Consider the following 17,253-nt stretch of genomic DNA (forward strand, 5'->3'; position numbering starts at 1 on the left):
ACGACCCCCGCACCGAGCGTTCGGAACAAAATGTTCCGTACACTCGGGCAGTGGAGTACCCCTTTAAGATGCGGTGACGCTTTCGGGGACCAGAGATATCACAGAAAGCTTCTTACCGTCAGCTTGTACACAGCTGAATGCTGGTAGATGACATTGAAGACAGTGTAGTAGTAGGTAAGAGATGAGCGGTCGTCTACAGTCCATTTGAAGACAACGTCCGATCCAGATTCCACGGTTGGTACGTAGTTCTGTAAGATAGGAGAACATGGTGAGGTACATAACACTAGAGAAGGAGACCTGTAGCTGGACATAGGGGGAACTGCCCCATAGGGATGCCATTATTTGATCCATTTCTATCTCATTGGAAATCCCCGTGAAGCTCCTCATGGGCCATTATTTGATCCATTTCTATCTCATTGGAAATCCCCGTGAAGCTCCTCATGGGCCATTATTTTATCCATTTCTATCTCATTGGAAATCCCCGTGAAGCTCCTCATGGGCCATTATTTGATCCATTTCTATCTCATTGGAAATCCCCATGAAGCTCCTCATGGGCCATTATTTGATCCATTTCTATCTCATTGGAAATCCCCGTGAAGCTCCTCATGGGCCATTAGTTGATCCATTTCTATCTCATTGGAAATTCCCGTGAAGCTCCTCATGGGCCATTATTTGATCCATTTCTATATCATTGGAAATTCCCGTGAAGCTCCTCATGGGCAGGGTAGGTAGTGAAATATGGTGAAATGATGTTACCCAACTAGGAACAAGTAGTGGTTGGATACCGCAGCCATGTCATAGAGCAGCATTATGGACAACACATCATCATGCCGGGAGTGGTGAGGCCAACAATGGACGACCAAACACAATCTGAACTAAGTATATAACAAATTTGGTTTGGGTGGTTTTAGGATACCTGTAGGGTGCTGAGAGGGTCTCCTGAAAGAGTAACTGTGCTACAAAAGACACAACCAGAGATGGTGCAACTAAAGATGCTGCGTAGCCTAAACTTTAATGCCTTCATACATATTGAACATGTGTCAGCCAAACCAGACAATTTTGATGGTCCCGGCTAAACATCTGTATGTGTATAGAGGCCTCATGACTCTCACCCGACAACAAATGTTCGGGGAGAGAAGAATCGGGCATTTAGGACTCTCTCAGGAAGACAATCTGCTGCCCCACTTCTAACCATTCAGAACACATAAATGCTCAGGAGAGATTGTGGTCAGCCAAAAAGAGCATTTTGCCGACAGCTGTTATATAGATGTGTATATATATATATACACACACACACATCTTTAAGTGGTATTCCAGTAAAAAAAAAAAAAATTTTTTTATATATCAACTGGCTCCAGAAAGCTAAATAGATTTGTAAATTGCTTCTATTAAAAAATCTTAATCCTTCCAGTACCTATCAGCTGCTGAAGTTGAGTTGTTCTTTTCTGTCTGACCACAGTGCTCTCTGCCGACACCTCTGTCTGTCTCAGGAACTGTTCAGAGTAGGAGCAAATCCCCATAGCAAAACTCTCCGGCTCTGGACAGTTCCTGACATGGACAGAGGTGTCAGCAGAGAGCACTGTGACCAGACAGAAGTACAGTTCTTCTGGAGCATACAGCAGCTGATAAATACTAGAAGGATTAAGATTTTTAAAAATAAGTCATTTACAAATATGTTTAACTTTCTGGCACCAGTTGATTTAAAAAAAAAGTTGTTTTCCACCGGAGTACCCCTTTAATAGCACAGTGGGTTCCAACAACAACACCATATTATGGGATTGCCATTTCAGGCGGATCCACGGGTGGAGGGCGCTTCCTTGTTGTAACTGTACAGTAATAAAGGGATGTGGATTTTTCACATAAGGGCTGCACATGGAGAGACCGCTCTGGGAAACCGGATAGAAAGAGAGACAGGAAAACACTACACCGGCGGCTTGGCTGACTGTCACCGACTGCGGTTTTTGCAAAATTCGCAATAATAAACTACAGTAACCCGCTGAACGTTCCAGAGATGTAGAATCTACCTGCAGATCTCTGAATACAGTCAAATCAGTGTACAGTCACCATAACAAGTCTCTATTAGTCATAACTAATAAAACAAATGGGGTAGAGAAAGATGGCGTTTGTTTGCCGTGGAGAAACCCCCTGGATTAGATAAAGGGGTGTCAGCTGTCAGGTAAGGGGCATGGCCTACAATAAGAAATTGTGTACCTTAAATTTGGCACAAATTTCTGCCACAATTAATGCCACAATTAACACCAAACTGATAAAACACCATAAGCCACTGTGATACATCTGGCGCACGTTTAGGGCCAAATCACACAGACCAATTACTGGTCAAACAAGCCAATACTACGCGGTGGTATGGATCCGGCAATTAGCCGAAAAACGAGAATACGCTTCTTCATTGGCTGATATGCTTAAAGGGGTACTCCAAAAGAAACTTTTTTTTTTTTTATCAACTGGTGCCAGAAAGATAAACAGATTTGTAAATGACTTCTATTAAAAAAATCTTTATCCTTCCAGTACTTATTAGCGGCTGTATATTACAAAGAAAGTTCTTTCTTTTTGGATTTGTTTTTTTATCTGTCCACAGTGCTCTCTGCTGACACCTCTGTACGTATCAGGAACTGTCCAGAGCAGGAGAGGTTTGCTTTTGGGATTTGCTCCTGCTCTGGACAGTTCCTGATATGGACAGAGGTGTCAGCAGAAAGCACATGGACAGAAAAAAAAAAAGAAATCCAAAAAGGAAGAACTTTGTCTGTTGTGTAGCAGCTAATAAGTACTGGAAGGATAAAGATTTTTTAATAAAAGTAATTTACAAATCTGTTTAACTTTCTGGCACCAGTTGATAAAAAAAAATGTTTTCCACTGAAGTACCCCTTTAATTTACCTTGCTTAGGCCATATTCACACGCAAAATAATTGGTTACTGTTTTTAAATGCAAAACGCCCATAAAACGGCTCCATTAAAGAGATCGGAAAATGTTTACAAAGCGCATTGCCCGTGTAATACAGGCTGTATGATCTGTTTACACTGTCTTAAAGGGGTACTCCGGTGGGAAACAATTTACTTTTCATATCAATTGGCTTCAGAAAGTTAAAACAGATTTGTAAATTACTTCTATAAAAAAAAATCTTAATCCTTCCAGTACTTATCAGCTGTTGTATACTACAGAGGAAGTTGAGTTGTTCTTTTCTGTCTGACCACAGTGCTCTCTGCTACCACCTGGTCAGGAACTGTCTAGAGTAGGAGCAAATCCACATAGAAAACCTCTCCTGCTCTGGACAGTTCCTGACACGGACAGAGGTGTCAGCAGAGAGCACTGTGGTCAGACAGAAAAGAACTATACAACATCCTCCGTAGCATACAGCAGCTGATAAGTACTGGAAGGATTAAGATTTTTTTTAAATAGAAGTAATTTACTAATCTGTAAAACTTTCTGGCACCAGTTCATTTGAAAAAAATAAAAATAAATTGTTTTCGACCACAGTACCCCTTTAAGCATTAGAAAGCTTTAGTTTATCTATGTCCGGGCATGCTGGGAGTCGTAGTTTTGCAACAGCTGGAGGCACCCTGGTTGGAAAAACTGAACGACACAATGCATATTCAAATGAATGGGTTTTCTGTTTAAAGGGGTACTCCGGTGGAAAACAATTTTTGTCTTAAATCAACTGGTGCCAGAAAGTTAAACAGATTTGTAAATGACTTCCATTAAAAAATCTTTATCCTTCCAGTACTTATTAGCAGCTGTACGCTACAGAGGAAATTCTTTTCTTTTTGAATTTCTTTTTAGTCTTGTCCACAGTGCTCTCTGCTGACATCTCTGTCCGTGTCAGGAACTGTCCAGAGCAGCATAAGTTTGCAATGGGGATTTGGACAGTTCCTGATACGGGCATCAGGTGTCAGCAGAGAGCACTGTGGACAAGACAAAAAAGAAATTCAAAAAGAAAAGAATTTCCTCTGTAGCATACAGCTTCTAAAAAGTACTGGAAGGGTAAAGACTTTTTTAATAGAAGTCATTTACAAATCTGTTTAACTTTCTGGCACCAGTTGATTTAAAAAAAATATATATTTTCCACTGGAGTACCCCTTTAATGCAGGACAGGGCAAGGCCTCCAGGGCAAGAGACACTCTGGTGTCTAAACTAAACAACCCTATTAGGATTTGGACTCCTTTTGACATGAAAACTACACAGTACTGTAACCTACCACCCGGGTGTTGACCAGAACCCTCTCCTGGGGGTACGGGCTGATGCTCAGTCCTCTGATGGGTTCCTCCATTTTGACTTGAATTGTTTTGTTTTCTGAGCTCATTTCATTCTGTACCAATATGACAATTTCCACGACTCCTTTCCTGAGCCCCTTCAGATGGATCTCGGCATAAGAAACGTCCCCTCTCACTGCGTCACACGCAGAAATCACTGCAGGACACGTCTGCCCGAAGCTCCAGCTCTGGTTGGTGCCGACCCAATGGGCTGTAGCGTTGGATCCTGTGAGTAGTTTGAGGACCAGAATGGTATCATTGATCGGGACATAGTAGATCTCCTCTTGTGGGATCGGGTAGATCACCTTCAAGCCTGAAACGGGTGACATCACGGTGAAGGTGCAAGAATCAGTGGCTTCAAACAACGGGTTGCTGAACCTTGCTGAAACGGTGTATATGCCAGGATACTTAAGACCACTATTTGGCTGAGGGCTAAAAAGAGCAGAACTATTTGCAGTGGTGCCAATGACTCTTATGGAGCAAGATGCTCCGCTGCCTTCTTTACTGGGCCGCTTTTCAGCTGTGCTATTGACTAACGATCCTCCAAGAAGATCTCCGGGAATACAGTCCATCCAACTGTGTTGGCGAATAACATGGTAAGACCTGGACGGGTGGCAATGGAGAAACTTCTTCGCTGGTGCGTCGTGCTGGACAACAAGGAGGGTGTCTGGTAGCACCTCAACACTCACATCCTCGAAAGATGCCTAAAAAGTCAATGGAAAGAAATCTTATTAAAGAGGTACTCCACTGGAAAACTTTTTATTTTATTTTAATTCTTTTTTTATCAACAGATTTGTAAATTACTTCTATAAAAATTTTTTTAATCCTTCCAGTACTGATCAGCTGCTGTGTGATCCACAGGAAGTTCTTTTCTTTTTGAATTTCCTTTCTTTCTTTTTTTTTTTTTTTATTACAATTTTACAATTTTATTACAAATTTCACAAAATACAATAGACAAAAAATACTATCATGACACATAATGACACAACCCCCCCCCCACACACACCATGTCAGAAGGAGGAAGAAAAAAAATAAATACAATAACTAATTTCCATTCTGCCTAACCACAGTGCTCTCTGCTGACACCTCTGTCCGTTTTAGGAACTGTCCAGAGTAGGAGCAAATCCCCATAGGAAAACCTATCCTGCTCTGGACAGTTCCTAAAATGGACAGAGGTGTCAGCAGAGAGCACTGTGGTCAGGCAGAAAGGAAAGTGAAAAAGAAAATAACTTCCTGTGGTTCATAACAGCAGCTGATAAGTAATGGAAGGATTAGGATTTTTTTTAATAGAAGTCATTTACAAATATGTTTATCTTTCTGGCACCAATTGATAAAAAAAAAAAAAAAATTCCAGTGGAGTACCCCTTTAATATTCAACCCTGAAATATCAGATTCTGCAGCACTTTTCATAGAACATTGCATTGAGCAGTTCCTCGATTTTTCCTCCTGGGAATGTATGCATACATTAAAGGGGTACTCTGCCCCTTGACATCTTATCTCCTATTCAAAGGATAGGGGATAAGATGCAGGGATGTGGAAATTTTAAATAAAACTACTTGTCCAAGGGACTAAAACGGAACACAATCCACTTGTCCTAGTACACAATATAATTTTCACCAAAATACAGTGGTCCCTCAAGTTACAATATTAATTGGTTCCGGGACGACCATTGTATGTTGAGACCATTGTATGTTGAGACCAGAACTCTATGGAAACCTGGTAATTGGTTCTGAAGCCACCAAAATGTCATCCAAAAATAGGAAAAAATTAGGATTAAAGATAAATAAGTAGATAACTAATATGGATAAAGCAAATCCTTATATATAAAAGTAATAAAGATCTGCTGGGAGCTGTAATCACTGTCTATGTCAGTGTTTCCCAACCAGGGAGCCTCCAGCTGTTGCAAAACTACAACTCCCAGCATGCCCGGACAGCCTTTGGCTGTCCGGGCATGCTGGGAGTTGTAGTTTTGCAACAGCTGGAGGCACCCTGGTTGGGAAACACTGGTCTATGTAGAGGACAGGAGCTTCTTCAGGGTCCTGTACAATACACTCAATGTCCTAAAAAAAAAAGTAAAATGGAGCCCTTACTTGGTGTCCAAAGGAGCTGGTTAAAAGTCCAAAGGCATAGGTTAAAAGTAGTAGAGAACATGTAGTACCTCCCTTTACTGTAGGGGGCGCTACCAGACATCAGTCAGTGCATGCACTTCAGTAATACAGGTAAAGAGTAGTAGAGAACATGTAGTACCTCCCTTTACTGTAGGGGGCGCTATCAGACATCAGTCAGTGCATACACTTCAGTAATACAGGTAAAGAGTAGTACAAAACATGTAGTACCTCCCTTTACTGTAGGGGGCGCTACCAGACAGCAGTCAGTGCATACACTTCCGTAATACAGGTAAAGAGTAGTACAGAACATGTAATACCTCCCTTTACTGTAGGGGGCGCTACCAGACATCAGTCAGTGCATGCACTTCAGTAATACAGGTAAAGAGTAGTACAGAACATGTAGTACCTCCCTTTACTGTAGGGGGCGCTACCAGACACCAGTCAGTGCATGCACTTCAGTAATACAGGTAAAGAGTAGTACAGAACATGTAGTTCCTCCCTTTACTGTAGGGGGCGCTACCAGACAGGAATTCAGTGCATGCACTTTAGGAATACAGGTGTTTTACCAGTGAATACCTATTCTGATTGGTCGGTTCTTTCAGCCAGTGACACATTTCACAGATCTGGACTGTCTGTAGTATTGTATGTTGAGTCTGGTTTCAAGTTACAATGGTCCTGAAAAGACTATTGTATGTTGAAACTATTGTATGTTGAAGCCATTGTAAGTTGAGGAATCACTGTAGTACGTAAATAAGGTTTTTTATTAGTTTATTAATTATATTTTTGCGCTTTTGTTTTCTCCTCCTCCCCCTATTTTTTTATTTTTATTTGATTTTAAACTAATTACAAATAAATAACACAAGTATAATACAGAATTAATCACACATAATTAATCCCGAACCATCCCCCGTCCCAGACCAACCGCAGGAAAAAAAACAAAGGAGCCACACACAAGAGGCCCGTTTACCATTCCTGGACGTCCTACGGCAGCACAGAATGGGTTAAGTTCGTCCTCCCGAACTTGTCAGAAGAGGTAATTAGCATAAAAAAATTAACAAATTAGCGTAATTAGCCCAATTAACAGACCCCTCCCTCTAAGTATAAATGGACAAACCCACAAACAGACCATAGAGTTTTTTTCTTCTGAACTCAGAAGGGGTATTAGGGTTTTTTTTTCCCTCCTGTATTTATATATACTATTGTTTCTTTTTTTACAGGTTTTTGGCCTGGATTATGCGGGTAAGCTGTGAAGCACTCCGCTTTTCTCACTATGTTAAGGTGACTGTGAAGTCCCGTTCGCATGAAGATGTGTACTTTGAGCCTAGCAGGTACTGTGAAGTACTTAGCTTACCATGCGGTGCCTGCCCGGTCTGGTGTGCTCTGGGCTCGGCGTGTTTGCTTCCGAGTCAACGCAGCTCCGGTCTCCGGAGCGCTTAGAGGTCCGCGATCCAAGGGGCGTTCCCGCGTGCAGTGAGTCGCGATTCGCGGGAGTCCGGAAATGAGCTGCGCGTCACGGGTGGGCGGGACGCCTGCGTTTCCCGCCATGTGAGGCTTATAAACTTGCTCCTTGTCACCCCTGCTGCCGTAGACACTGTGCTTGGGGCAGCAGGGCTCTGGAGATTAAAAGTAAGTTTTTTTGTTTGCTTCTGGGTATGCATGGTTTACTGTGAAGTTTCCCACACTGCCAATATGTATATATAGTAGTTGATTGGTTAGCATACTGTGGATATGCATCTATTAGGTTACTGTGAAGTACCTTCCCGTTTAATTACTGTCACTACTATCTTGGTTGTTTATGCTGTGGTCTGGTCATACAGTTCAGAATTGCTTTACTATTGACCCCCCTTTTTTTCTACAGATGTCGGACGAGGCACCTAGGGGTAAAAGGTCCAGCAAGGCAAAACACAGGCTATGTGAATCATGTTCCCAGCCTCTAGCAGATGATGCAGAAGGGGATGTGTGCGGCAGATGTTCACTACAGCAACCAGTGGAAGATGATAGGTTTGGAGATGAGGCCTCCTCCTTCTTTGAGTGGTTTAAAAAACGGATATCCACTATACTACCGGGAGAGAGTCCCTCAGCAAAAAGGCGTAAGATACAACACAGAGCTGTCTCTCCTGCAGACTCTGAGGCATCTGAATCAAGGTCCTCTGTAGAGTCACAAGACTCTCCGGAGGATTACTATATCTTTCACAAGGATGACATGCATTCCCTAATAAAATCGGTGAAACACGTATTAGAGACTGATCGTTCCACAGAGGGGAGAATTCCCAGGGAAAGTCTTTATTACTTTCCTGTCTCCAAGGACAGGGTGTTACCCTCTCATCCTGCCATCACCAAGTGGTTCACGGCCAACTGGGATAAGCCGGAGAAAAGAGTAGATGTTGGATCCCGTTTTAGGGCGGTATACAAGCTGTCATCCGAGGCTACCTCCTCATGGTTCAATCCTCCTAAGGTGGATTTGCCTGTAGCCAAGCTAGTCAAGAAGTCATACTTTCCTTCCGAGGAATCTTCTGTTCTAGCTAATCCTATGGATAGAAAAGCAGAGTCTCTGTCTAAAAAAGCTTTTTCTACTGCTGCAGCAGTATCCAAGGTAGCGATGTCCTCTGTTCCGGTGGCCAGAGCGCTCCGAATATGGATAAGTCAATTATCCAGAGATCTTATGGATGGAGTCCCTAGGGACGACATCATCAGGAAAATTCCTGTCATGAAGTCTGCGGCAGAGTTCCTGTGCGATGCTCCACTGGACACACTGCGTCTATCAGCCCAAAATATGGCTGAATCAAACTCTATAAGGAGAGCGCTTTGGATCAAGCAATGGGGAAAGGGGGACGTAGCAGCCAAGAATAACCTCTGTTCCTTACCTTTTTCCCCAGAATCTCTCTTTGGGCCAAGCCTAAAGAGTATCCTCAAAGACATGAATGATGACAACGATGCCTTCCCAGGAACATCCAAAAGGGATGCATCTAAAGGCCGTCCAAAATGGCGGAGGTCTCCCAAATTCCAAAGGAGGAATTTTCAGCCAGGCCAGTATAATAGGCCTAGGTTTGGTAGGCAGAGGAGAGGCGCAAACTCTAGCTCTGCCTCTAAGAGCAAACCTCCAGAAAAAAGGAAGCCCTTATGACGCCACCTTAACATCCCCCAAGGTTGGAGGAAGGTTAGAAAAATTTTTTCAAGTGTGGGCTCATACGACACAGGACAAGTGGGTTCTTTCAGTGATTCAGAAAGGCTACAAACTCGAGCTTCTTTACTCCCCTCCGGGGAGATTTCTTCTCAACACAAAGCAGGACCAGAATGTGATTTCTCTGGTCAAGAGTTTTCTGGAGAAGAACGCAGTGGAATGGGTACCACATCAGGAGCGGTTCACCGGGATTTATTCAAGGATTTTCGCAGTACCGAAGTCCAGCGGGAAGTGGAGATTAGTTGTGGATCTCACGTACCTGAACAAGTTCATGATCAAGAAACACTTCAAAATGGAAACTATAAGATCAGTACTTCCTTTGGTGAACCAGGGAGACTTCATGGCGACTCTGGATTTGTCAGACGCCTATCTACATGTTCCCATCCATCCGGCATACAGAAAATTTCTCAGATTCACATTAATGGTAGACAACACAACATGGCATCTACAATTCAAGTGTCTTCCCTTCGGGCTGAGCTCAGCACCGAGGGTGTTTACGAAGCTAGTGGTGGTTCTCTCGGCGGCATTACGCCTCCAAGGAATCACGGTGGTGCCGTACCTGGACGACTGGTGGGTGAGAGCTGGGTCCAGCCTAGATTTGTCCCATCACATGAAGGAAATAATTTATTTTCTCCAAAATCATGGCTTCCTAGTCAACCTGGAAAAGTCTCAGTTGATTCCATCACAGCAGATTCTTTTTTTAGGGTTCATAGTAGATTCCCTAGCGATGAAAATCTCCATTTCCCGGGAGAGGGAAACGAAGTTGAGGAATCAGATAAAATTCCTGATAAGATCCAAGAAGGTATCTATTCGTCAAGCAATGAGAGTCCTGGGCAGCCTTACATCAACGATAGATGCGGTCCCCTGGGCAAAGGCCCATATGCGCAGTCTGCAGACAAGGGTTCTCTCATGCTGGAACAGATCAAAGACAGATTTGGAAAGCTGTGTCTCGATTCCTTCAATTCTCCGCAGGGAACTTCGTTGGTGGCTCATGCGGACCAGGTTCTCTCAAGGAAAATCGTTACTACCATCGCAACAAATTGTCATCACGACCGATGCTTCAGCTCGTGGATGGGGAGCCTGCATTGGCAATCGCTGGACCCAAGGCCTTTGGTCCGAGGAAGAAGATTCGCTGTCCTCAAACATGAAGGAGCTGCGAGCAGTGCGTTTAGCACTGCTTCACTTCACCCCTGTTTTGCTTCACCAGGATGTCCTAGTCAGGTCAGACAATCTGCCTACAGTTTTTTATCTGAACAAACAGGGGGGAACCAGGTCTCAATCCCTGATGTCCGAGTGTGCCAGGATCTTCAGATGGGCGGAATGCAGCATCAACAGTCTTGTGGCAGTACACTTACAAGGTATCCTGAATGTCAAGGCGGATCTTCTCAGTCGGAGATCCCTTCATCCAGGCGAATGGGAATTGAGCATGGAGATCTTCAACCAATTAGAAGAGCGGTTCGGTACCCCGGAGATAGATGTATTCGCGACAAGGAGGAATGCCAAGCTGCAGAAGTTCTGCTCTCTCTCTTGTCTGGACCACCCATATCATCTGGACGGTCTGTCATTATCCTGGGAGGGGAGGTTCCTGTATCTGTTTCCTCCTCCTGCTCTAATCCAGAGGACCCTACTGAAGGTCAAAAAGGAGAACCCTCGAGCGATCCTGATCCTCCCTTATTGGCCCAGGAGGGCTTGGTTCTCCCTAGCCATGGAAGTATCTCACAATCGTTTCTGGCATCTGCCCAAGACAAGGGATCTTCTATCCCAGCAGGGGATTTGCCATCAGGAGCTCAACTCCCTGCATCTGACTGCTTGGGAGGTGAATTGAACCTGCTTAGGTCCAAAGGGCTATCTAGTGAGGTCTTATCTACTTTGGACAAATCAAGCAAAACAGGTACAAGAAAGTGTTACTCCAGAGTATGGAGTCTCTTCAAGTCCAAGTGTCCTGGAGATAATCCGTCAATTATTGATATTCTGAACTTTCTTCAGCTCGGACTCAGTAAGGGTCTCAAGCAGTCCACTCTGAAAGTCCAATTTGCCGCTATAAATTTTTTTCTAGCAGGAAGATTTACTGGAAACCCGTTGGTCAAAAGATTCTTCAAAGGGGTAAATAATATTTGCCCGAAAGTCAGCAAGCCTATACCGTCTTGGGATCTTTCCAGAGTCTTGAAGTGCCTCACATCAGACCCTTTTGAACCCATTCAATCCATTGATATAAAGTTTCTCACGTGGAAAACTTGTTTTTTAGTGGCTATCGCTTCAGCACGCAGGGTCAGTGAGATTCAGGCACTCTCTTGCCGTGAGCCATATCTAAGAGATCTTGGGGATGCCTTAGTACTTCGTACTCTTCCCGGGTTTATCCCGAAAGTCCATTCTGTGCATAACCTTCAACAGGAAATTATTCTACCGGCTCTAGCTGAACATCAAGAAATCTCCAAGTTAGATGTCAGACGTACAGTGTTAGAATATATTGTTAGAACAGCATCATTCAGGTGCTCGGAACATTTGTTTGTGCAGTTCGGAGCCAAATCTAAAGGCTCCAAGGCAGCCAAATCCACTATTGCCAACTGGATTAAGAAGACTATCAGTTTTTCCTTCCAAAAGCAAGGCCTGGAGCCTCCAAGGGATCTAAAAGCCCATTCTACCAGGGCAACCTCGGCATCTTGGGCTGAAGCTTCTCAGGTATCACTTCAGGAGATCTGTAGAGCGGCTACGTGGGCAACGCCAACCACATTCATTCAACACTACCGTCTGGACGTCTCCAGTAGCTCAGCCCTAGGCAAGGCAGTGTTGGAAGAAGCGTTTAAGAAGTAATGCCCTCCCTTTATTATTTTCTGCTACTTAAATCCCATTCTGTGCTGCCGTAGGACGTCCAGGAATGAATTAAATTTTGCTTACCTGAAAATTTCAATTCCTGGAGTCCGTAGGCAGCACAGGGATCCCACCCTAATTAAATATTGCTTTATAACTACTCTATGGTCTGTTTGTGGGTTTGTCCATTTATACCTAGAGGGAGGGGTCTGTTAATTGGGCTAATTACGCTAATTTGTTAATTTTTTTATGCTAATTACCTCTTCTGACAAGTTCGGGAGGACGAACTTAACCCATTCTGTGCTGCCTACGGACTCCAGGAATTGAAATTTTCAGGTAAGCAAAATTTAATTCATTTGTCCCACATCAGTTGGATAGGTTTGTCTTTTGTGAAAAGGTGTAACATTTTTTTACTTTATCATCTAAATTAACCCATGCTTTCATTTCTGGCTGCCTCTCCTCCTCGCCCTATAATAGACCAAAACTCTAATTTTTCCATCTACAAAGCCATATGAGGTGGCTTTGTACTTTGTAAGGACACCTTTCATTTTTCCATAACATATGCTCCAAAACAAAAAATAAATTAAAAAAATTATTATTTGTAATGTGAAATAATTTAGCAAATTTTTTTTTTCATAACACCATTCAAACTTGCATGTTATTTGATACTTTAGGTCGGCCTGATTACAGCAATACCAGATTTGTTTGGTTTCCGTCATGTTTCACTAATTTAAACTTATTTTTTATTTATTTTTTTTAAATTGCCATTTGCTGATGCCTATGGGCTAATTTATTGCACCGTAATCTGCTGTTTCGGTACCATTTTGGTTTCGATGGGACTTTTTTTAACCTTAACCCCCTTGACTGTATTTTAATAGTTTGGACAATTACGCACACGCTAATACCAAATATGTTTATTTGTATCATGTTTTTATATGAAAAATGGGAAAAGTGGGGTAATGTGATTTTTTTTTATATGCAAGCAGTTAATGTATGTGTTTTTCAACTTTTAGTTATCTTATTTATTTATTTTACACTTTGAAAAGGATTCATTGGATTCCTCATACCGATCAATAGAGTTCCATAGAACTCCATTGATCAGTGTGATCTGTGCATATTTGGTTGAGCCTGCTCAAGGCAGGCTCAATCAAATACAGCTCCACGGAGCCATGGGATGAGAGGTAAGCCCTCCGGCTACCTCCATAGTGGGTCGCCCCCCCCACGATTGCACTGGGGGGGATCCATCCCACTAGACCTAACAGCGGCGATCTAAAGGGTTAATAGCCAGCTGCGGCTATTAGCGGCACCCCCAGCTACAGCAATCAGCTGGGGGCCCCGGGTATGGAGCGGGCACGAGTCAGGAGCCCACTCCATAGATCATGAGCGCTGCGGTCTTAAAATTAGAGGTCCAGTGTGAGGTGCAAAACGCGTCCGTTCTGCACCTCACCAACCCTGCTTGCTCGATGCAGGGCTAAACGCATAAAAAATTTACCTCTCGGCACCCAGAACTGCATGTCCCGGGCATCGGGTGATAGGATTTCCACATCCCTGCGTTGTCTGATCGTGGGGATCCCACCGCTGGGGACCCCTGCGATCTCGGCTGTGGCACCCCAGACATCCGGTGCACGGAGTGAACTTCGCTCCATGCCAGATGAATGGCGAAGCAGGGCGGAGGCTCGTGACATCACAGCCAAGCCTCGCTCGTGACGTCATGACCATGCCCCCTCACTGCAAGTCTATGGGAGGGGGCTTGGCCATGATGTCACGAGCGGGGCGCGGCCGTGACATTACGAGCCTCCGGCGCTGCATCCAACACTCTAAACAAATGCCGAGTGCAGAAAGGAGATCGTGGGGGTCCCCAGCGGCGGGACCCCTGCATTCAGTCATCTTATCCCCTATCCTTTGGATAGGGGATAAGATGTCTAGGGGCAGAGTACCCCTTTAACAACTGGGTGTTACCATTCCTTTTATCATATAGCTGTGTCTACTGTCTACAGTTTTTTATTTCTTCATACATTTCCAGGAGGAATAAAAGAGCAACACCACAATGCAGGTCTCTAAGAAAGGATGAAGAATAAAGTCTTGGCACATTACCAAATACTGCGTGGCGTTTCCCGGGGGAATTATGAAGAGATATTCCTTCACTAGAATGAAGTTAGTCTGGCTGCTATTAGACTGGGTTGGCAGTGCGGTGGTGGAGATGGTGGGCTCGTTGGCAGGGAAGCAGCCGCTCTCCACCGGTAGACTGCTGTTGGTGGAGTTAGAGGACTCCAGATCTTCCTCACACTCGGGGAGACTCTCGTTGCTGGGCAGGGAGGTAGTCGTAGTCGGGGAGGTCGTACTTTTGGGTGGACAATCTGGGGAAGACAACCAGGAAAAGTCAGCATAAGAATGCATCACTTCATGATAACTAGTAAGGGTGGGTTCACACCACGATTTTTCTACACGGTTTCGCCATACGGTTTCTTTAAAAAAAAACGCATGCAACAGTACAGAAAACCGTGCCCATAGACTTTCCATTCAAAACCGTATTAATCATAATGTGTACGGTTGGCTCCGTTTTTCAATCCATACATTTTTTTAACTTTTTTTTCTGGACAGAAAACCGTGGCCTACCACGGGTTTTTGTACGGTTGAAAAAAACGTATTTTAACCGTATACAGTTATTTTAACATGGGAGTCAATGGGAACCGTACAGAACCGTATGTGCGTACGGTTCCATCCGGTTTGCACCATACGTTTTTTTTTCTTTTCTTGGAATTTCAATCAAACAAGTGAAACTTTATTCATAATAGAGTGTAAAGTTAAAAAACGGATGCAACCGGACACCATTTTTCAAACCGTATATGATTTTAAACCGTATACGGGTTAAAATTTGTACACACGTTTTGATATAGTTTAGTCCGGTTCTGAGGAATCCATTTTTCATCCAAAAACCTGATACGGTTTTGCAAAAACGTAGTGTGAACCCAGCCTAAGACTCCTCTGTCCTTCATACTCAGGAAAGAAGAATTGAGATAACGTTTCCCTTAGAACAGTGGTCTCAAACTGTGGCCCTCCAGATGTTGCAAAACTTCAATTCCCAGCATGCTTCTTTCATTTTTCACTGGTCTCTTTAACCCCTTAAGGAGGCAGGACGTACATTTACGTCCTGCATCCTAAAGGGGTTAAAGAGACCAGTGAAAACGCACATTTACGTCCTAAACATAACCGCGAGCATCGGAGCGATGCCCGGATCATGCGCGGCAGGTCCCGGCTGCTTATCGCAGCCAGGGACCCGCCTGTAATGGCGGACATCCGCGATCACGCGGATGTTCGCCATTAACCCCTCAGATGCCGTGATCAATACAGATCATGGCATCTGCAGCATCACGGTCACGAAAATGGATGATCGGATCGCCCGCAGGGCTGCCGTGGCGATCCGATCATCCAGCATGGCAGCCGGAGGTCCCCTCACCTGCCTCCGTTGCCTTCCCAGCGTCTTCTGCTCTGATCTGCCTTCCCGCAGACCAGAGCAGAAGATGACCGATAACACTGGTCATGATTGCTATAAATAGTCCCCTATGGGGACTATTAAAGTTTAAAAGAAAAACCCCCTCCCCCAATAAAAACGTAAATAGTCCCATTTTCCCTATTTCACCCCAAAAAGTGTTAAAAAAAATATTTTATATACATATTTGGTATCGCCGCATGCGTAAATATCTGAACTATTAAAATAAAATGTTAATGATACCGTACGGTGAACAGCGTGAACGTAAAAAAATAAATAAAAAAAATGAGCCCTCATACCGCCACTTATACAGCAAAATGAATAAGTTATTGGTCTTCAAAATCGGGGGATTTTAAACGTACTAATTTGGTTAAAAAGTTTGCAATTTTTTTTAAGCGCAACAATAATAGAAAAGTGTGTTATCATGGGTATCATTTTAATCGTATTGACCCAAAGAATAAAGAACACATGTCATTTGTACCGTAAATTGTACGGCGTGAAAACAAAACCTTCCAAAATTACAGCTGTCACGCCCCCTCCCATAGGCTTGCATTGAGGGGCGGAGCGCGACGTCACACGGGGGTGGTCGCCGGTAATCAGACCCAGAGCGAACATGCTCCAGGGACTGATTTTAACTGAGGTGCTGCGTGCAAGATCACGGGGGTCCCCAGCGGCGGGACCCCCGCGTTCAGGCATCTTATCCCCTATCCTTTGGATACGGGATAAGATGTCTAAGCGCCGGAGTACCTTAAGGGGTTAAATGGGCTGAGTCTTTAAATACCTTAAATGGGCTGAGTCCTTAAGGGGTTAAAAATGAAAGAAGCGATCTGATTGGTTGCCTTGGGTAACTGCCCCACTCTTCCTCCGCACAGTTTTTGATAAATCTTCCCCTATATCCAGTCTTATCCACTAGAAAACAGTGAAGATAAGTCTCCAAAGTGTGGCCCTTCAGATGATGGAGCTGATGATGGGAGGGGTAGTTTTGCAACATATGAAGGGCCAATATCTGTTTACATATGTATGCAAGTATAAATATATATATCTAATATCTATCTATATCATATCTAGCTCTCACTCTCATACCTATGTATGTCATATATATCTATATATTTATCTATATTATATCTCATATCTACATATTTATTTAAATAATCTGTTTACTAACGTACATTGTATCTTCTGATTTATATCTTATATCTCTAATATCTATCTCACTATCTTCTAGCTAGATAGATATGAGAAAGATAGATAGATGATAGATAGATATATAGATGATAGATAGATAGATAGATGATGGTAAATAGAAAGATAAAAAGATATGTATTGATAGATAGATATATAGATATGAGATAGATAGATAGATAGATAGATAGATAGATATGAGAGATAGATAGATATGA

At 43.5% G+C, this 17,253-nt stretch overlaps 1 protein-coding gene across 2 annotated transcripts in view; it reads right to left on the reverse strand.

Annotated features, from left to right (window-relative positions):
• Positions 1-17,253, reverse strand: part of PKD1 (polycystin 1, transient receptor potential channel interacting) — a 185,255-nt gene that overhangs the window by 79,868 nt on the left and 88,134 nt on the right. For both annotated transcript variants that reach the window (XM_056535584.1, XM_056535585.1), the window contains exons 9-11: positions 14,458-14,720; positions 4,212-4,970; positions 117-248 (exon numbers count right to left, since the gene is read on the reverse strand). In XM_056535584.1, the coding sequence (XP_056391559.1) occupies positions 117-248; positions 4,212-4,970; positions 14,458-14,720 (1,154 nt within the window). The remainder of the gene's footprint in view (positions 1-116; positions 249-4,211; positions 4,971-14,457; positions 14,721-17,253) is intronic.

This window comes from Hyla sarda, chromosome 8 (assembly GCF_029499605.1).
Source record: "Hyla sarda isolate aHylSar1 chromosome 8, aHylSar1.hap1, whole genome shotgun sequence".
NCBI classification, from domain to species: domain Eukaryota; kingdom Metazoa; phylum Chordata; class Amphibia; order Anura; family Hylidae; genus Hyla; species Hyla sarda.